Source organism: Podarcis bocagei (genome assembly GCF_964188305.1).
Source record: "Podarcis bocagei genome assembly, chromosome: 4".
Taxonomy (NCBI): Eukaryota; Metazoa; Chordata; class Lepidosauria; order Squamata; family Lacertidae; genus Podarcis; species Podarcis bocagei.
The window spans coordinates 100,655,804-100,661,803 of NC_138128.1; the positions used below are offsets into that span (position 1 = coordinate 100,655,804).

The 6,000-nt window shown below is 44.4% G+C and overlaps 1 protein-coding gene across 1 annotated transcript in view; it reads left to right on the forward strand.

The window, feature by feature from the left end:
- Nucleotides 1-5,586, forward strand: part of FBLN1 (fibulin 1) — a 53,071-nt gene extending 47,485 nt beyond the window's left edge. The window contains exon 17 of the mRNA XM_081191015.1: nucleotides 3,539-5,586. Coding sequence (XP_081047141.1) covers nucleotides 3,539-3,678 — 140 coding nt within the window. The 3' untranslated portion in view covers nucleotides 3,679-5,586. The remainder of the gene's footprint in view (nucleotides 1-3,538) is intronic.
- The last annotated feature ends 414 nt before the right edge of the window (nucleotides 5,587-6,000 follow it).

A 6,000-nucleotide genomic window follows, 5' to 3' on the forward strand; every position in this document is an offset into this window, starting at 1 on the left:
AGGAGGGATCCAACCTTGCCTACTGACCAGGGTATATGCAGAGTGGGAAAGAAATTGTCTGGATTAAATGATTGCATCCTATGGATTCATGTGTCATAGGTTAGAAGCTAATGCCAAAGAGAGAACGCGCTTCCATAGCCAGGGCTGTATTCCAGGGAGATTCCCTAACCCTCCACCCCCATCTCAGTTCCTGCCAATACAAGTCAATTTTATAAGAGAGGGGAATCCGTCCAAGGAAATGAATCTTATGTGTAACATTTTAGGGACTGGGGGGGAAAGGATGCTTAAAAAGAGAGGTGTGTTTATGGAATATGGCAAGCAAAATGAATGTGGTGAAAAGTCTGCTATTTCTCAGCATGCTGAAGATATTAGTCAGTATTTAAGTAGGACAAAACTCTAAGGTCATCACGGCATTCAGAAAAAAGGGTGCTGACAGCTGACATAATCAAACGTTTATCTCTCCCATCAGATCCTAAGCCAATGTGTTCTTAGGGAATTGGTAGGAGACTGCTTCTGGAATGCCATACATGCTGCCGAGCTCTCCACTTTTGAAACATGACCTCAACTAAGATCTAAATGGGACACATATCAAATAATCCTTCCTTAAACTGTACGTTTCCTTCCAAATTAAATGCCACTGTTGGATTCTAATAACTGAAAGAAGCAATTCTATACCAAAATGTTCAGCTCAGCAGGGGTTTTGAATATGTGACCCTTCGTTATTCTGTATTTTGCACTTTCAGAAACTGACAGTGTAGGAGACAGTTAGCCATGTGTTCTGTTCATGGCGGAGGGCAGCAGACTGCAGGGAGAGAAGCAGAAGATGCTGTCAGGCAACCACAGGCCAGAGCCCTGTGAGTACTGGGGGTTTTCATAGCAGAAAGCAGTTTGAAAGGCAGATTATATGCAACTATATATAAAATAGCCACCGAACAATATATATGACCAGCCAGCAATAAATATCCACTGGGCAGCTTACAAACAATATTTAAATTTCTTTTTATTATTAAACTCAACAATCAATAAGACAGCACCTGCAACCCCCTGTTGCAGCTTCTGGTAAATGGATTTTGTGGGGGGTTTTCTTCTTAAATTATTTCAAAAATCTGTTTATCCCAACTTAACAATGAAAGGAAAGGAACATTGGTGTTCATTGTGGCAATCAAAGCTTCTCTGAAGCTACAGTCTTTTCCCAAGTTTAGTTGCTTGTTTCCATTGTGAACAGTATATTTTCTACAGAGGAAAGCACCAGGGGTGGCCTATCCTGTTTTGGCACCTGAGATCGAATGGTAAGGTGCCCCCCACCACGGCGTGCTTACCAGGATTGTGCAGAGGTGGCTTCCAGGTTCTGGAAGTGGGGCTCCCCCCTTGTGTTTGTGTGTGGGGGGGGGGAGAGGCACCAATGCCACTGCCAGAAAAGTGAGATGTGAGATAAGACAGCAGCAGCAAAATCTTGTGCAGAGTCCTGTGAGATCTCGCAAGAGCTCTTTAGGATCTCATGAGATTTTGCGGGGCTCTTGCAAGTTCTTGCCAGAACCTGCTGCTGCTTCTCCAGTGATGGCGGATGGGGGCCTGTGTGGGGGGGGTGCTCCATTGAGATTCTGCTGCCTGAGGGAGGTGCTTCAATCTGCATCATGGGAGGGCTGGCCTTGAAAAACACAAACCTTGAAATGTGCAACAAGTGGGTGAGGTAAGAGCTTTCCCACTCCAATATCTCTCTATGAATAAATGGTGGAAACTTCTTTTAAAGGGCTTCCTAATTAGGCAGATGTTAAGAGTTGAGTAGGGACGTGGGTGGTGCTGTGATGTAAACCAGTTTGCCTCTTGGGCTTGCCGATCAAAAGGTCGGCGGTTCAAATCCCCGCAACGGGGTGAGCTCCCGTTGCTCGGTCCCTGCTCCTGCCAACCTAGCAGTTCGAAAGCACGTCAAAGTGCAAGTAGATAAATAGGTACTGCTCCGGTGGGAAGGTAAACAGCGTTTCCGTGCGCTGCTCTGGTTCGCTGGCCAATAGTACGTCAGCTCCCTCGGCCAATAAAGCAAGATGAGCGCTGCAACCCCAGAGTCATCCACAACTGGACCTAATGGTCAGGGGTCCCTTTACCTGTAAGAGTTGAGTACCATTAATGCATCTTTCAGATTCACTACAGTTTTCATAATAAATGTTTAAAGATTTATTGCTAGCTAGAAATGCCACCCAAGTTTGGGAAAGCGACATACTCTGGAGCCAAGAGGGAAATGGTTTGGGGGCATTACAAGCAAACAAAAATCTTCTGCTACACTGTCCGTGGAACTTTTCATCACTTGTGGTAGTGGAGAGCAAACCTTTTTGTATAAGGAAGAAAACAAAGCCCATTAATGTCCCTATGTGCTTAAGAAAAAAACAAAAACAGTGTCTTTAATACTTTCTCAACCTCTGAGCCGCTCACTTTGTGTTCAGCTTCCATGAGATAGACACGTTTCTGGATTTGGTTAATTTGGTTATTCTGAAACACCATGTATGTAGTATATAAAGGGGAAAATTTTAAATGTTAATGCTTTTTCATTGTTATTTCCATTATTTATATATTGATTTACTGCATGGCGCTTTACAAAGCAAACAAAACAAAGTGAAGTGCAAAAGAGGCCTCTGCCCTGATTAGCCTACAGCCAAAAGTCAGCCACCAGGAGAGTCAGGAAAGGAACTAACCATGCTCTTCAGAAGGCCCCCGCTCCTGCAGCTACCTCTACTTGGGCCTTATTCTGCTGGAGATGAGGACCAGCAAAGCTCGCCCAAAGGCACCGTGGAAGAGGAAGGTTTTAGCCTGGGGTGTGAAGGGCGGGAAGCCACCTCACAGGTGTTCTCAGAGGCATTGTGAACACATCTGCAAATGGCTCTTTGTTTGCAGCATATTCAGCCGACCCTTCTCTTTAGAAACTACATTCATAGTGGCATTTTTCTCCATGGTGTCTTCTAAACTTCCTTGCTGCCACAGCTTCTTGTCTTCACCACCTGGAGCAGGGCATCAATGAATTGATCTTCATGACTGTGTCATTTAATGTGGTTGGGAGCAGTGCTTAAGATCCTCTGGTCCCAAATTACTTTAAAATAAAAACCAGTCCTCTGAAACAGACTGCTAAAACAGCAGAACACCTCTCTTAAAGGCCCCATTCTTCCTGTCAACACCCTGGTAGTCGCATTGTAGACAAACTGAAGTTTTCAAACTTGCCTCCAAAGGTAGGTTTTTGTACAGAATATTACAGGAATCTAACCTGAAGGGGTTCCTGCACTGCAGGGGATTGGACTAGATGACCCTCCCAACGCTGCTCTTTTATAATTCTGCGACCAGGGCATGCATGATGACTATGGCCTGTTGCACAGCCTGGGAGATAGGCTGGAAGCTTGTGACACTCCATAACCCAAAGGCCACAGAATGGAATAGCCACATCTCCTGCGGGAAATGACCTGACCAGAAGGACTAAGGTCATTACTCAGTATGGCAGAGCTGAGCCCAGTTATATTTGTGGCACTAATTCTTCTTCCTCCTCCTCAACCCACAGGTGTGGTTCGCCAGGTGAAACCCATCATTGGCCCCTTCCATGCTACCTTGAAGCTGGAGATGAACTACGTCATTGGAGGGGTTGTCTCACACCGCAACGTTGTCAACGTGCACATCTTTGTTTCGGAGTACTGGTTCTGATCCACCTCGCCACCTGGGTGGAAGCAGGAGAGCTTCCAAGTGAAACTCTACCACAAACTCATAGAAACGTTATGCACACCTTTGGGGGCAGGGAGGGGTGAGATGGGGGTTGGGGTTGGGAGTGAGACCAAATAGCTTTCTTTTCAAGTAACATTTCTGGTTTATAGTTTAATTAAAGGACCAATAGCAAACTATCTAAAATAGAAGTAGGATGGAGCAATAACCTTTGAGCCTGATCTAGCTGGATTGTATATACAAATAAATAGTGTGTCCAGCTCCCTCTCCTTCTATGGGGTTTTAAATTCTGTTTTGCTGAGGTCTTTTAGTCAGGGTGCTGCATGCAAGATTTTGCAGGATCAGAGCCTTGCCTGCCCTCACCCTCCCTACTTCCACCTTCTTGAATGCCTTGCCTGGCTATCAAATTAATTTTTTCATTGTAAAAATCTAGAAATCACCTCTGATGAATTTGGGGCATAACCAGGGGTTTTGTTCAGCTCAGTTCTGGCACCTCTCAGGTCGGCACCAATGCCATTATAAGAGAACAAGGGAGGCGTTTTTTGTGAGTTCTGGCACCTCTTCTTTTAGGAAAATAGCACTGGGCATAACTGACCTCGAAAATGACCCCTCCGCTACACATATTCCACATATATTTTCTTGCAATGAGTGGGGCGGGTGGGTGGAGTTCTCTGGTGCTTCAAAATAGGTGTGTATTTTGGGGGTTTTTTTAATCTGAAAGTTTCATTAAAAGGCATTAGCATTAGGTAGGCCCCAACTAAAGTAAATGGTAGAAAAATAAACACTGTGTATGCCAAGGTATTGAGGGGCTAAATGACCCCAGTATTGGGGAAAATGTCACTTAAGATGTGGTACCTGATGTGAAATCAGCCACTAAGAGAAGGATGTGCTCATGATTTATTGTCTTGGATCCAAATGGCACTTTGGGTTTCCCCCAAACAGCAACCTCTCATGTCACAATGCAGTCTGCTTTTTAAACAGAGGAGAGTTTCAAAAGCAGTCTGTGATATGGCAGGAGAGCCTGCTGTTTAAAGCAAAAAAAAGAAAAGAAAAGAAAAGAAAAAAGAAAAGTGCAACAGGAACAAGCAATAATCTTTTTTGAGCTTGCCTAAGGTAGGGCTGCAGGCCTTTTCTCCATCTTCTTTTAGCTGTGCATCCTGAAGGTTTAGAACTGAAGGGGGAAATGCGTGAATTTGGAACTCCTTAATCTGCAAGATCCCGGAAAGGCGTTAACAACTCAAGGCATTGCAGACCCCAGATACTTCCCTAGAGTTACGCCTCTTAGGCTAGAAAAGGAGGGGGCCTTTCCAGAGTGGGGGCCCTGACCGCTGTCCAGCGATGGCAGGTTCTGACTCCCATCCTGTAGACTATACTACTTTTAGTGGCTTTTGAGATCCCCATTTCTTTGGTGACAAACTAGAATGAAATCAACAGTGCAGTGGAACCAAGTAATTCGAAACCTTTATGCCATGATCCAGCAGCAGAGATATGTACATAGAAACAGTATGTACCTATTGTGGATACATACTAGATTGGGATTGGTGTTTTAGAAGCTAAAATTATTTTTAAAATTAGTCATGGTGAAGGGCCCAATCCAGTTGCAGTGATGGGCTGCAGAACAGCTGGTGGCTCCAGATGTGGGTGGACATCACACTGAGGCACATCCCAATGAGTCCTCCCACTAGGGCTCAGGTGAGCATGGATTTAGGCCACCATTATGCACACAGGAGGGCTTCTTGCTGGGTTGGAGCAATCGTGTATGAGGCTTCTTATGTATCATACTGAAGTATGACCCAATAATGTAATGAAGCTCAATAAATGAGTGTTGTTTGTATCTACAGTTTCTCTCAACCATGTATCGTTTTTAGGAAAATAAACTTTTTCTTTTTTTAACAGTTGTTCATCTAAGTTCCCTTAATTTTAACACTATAACTGAATATTCACAATGTGCACCATAAGGAATAAGCAGTCGAGAGTTAAGGTGTGTGTGTGTGTGTGTGTGTGTGTGTGTGTATGAGAGAGAGAGAGAGAGAAACACAGAAGTGAGAGAAAGAATTAAAACAGAAGTTAATGTTAAGAATCATTAGTGGAACCTCTGAAGATTGCCATCCATCCATGGTTTGTTGGTCTGACCAGGCAGATGTGGAGCAGTAGGTGCAGTTTCTCAAACTTGGGCCCTCAGCTGTTGTTAGACTACAAATCCCATCATCCCTAGCTAGCAAGTCCAGTAGTCAAGGATGATGGGAGTTGTAGTTCAACAACAGCTGAGAACCCAAGTTTGAAAAACACTAGTGCAGAGAATGTCCT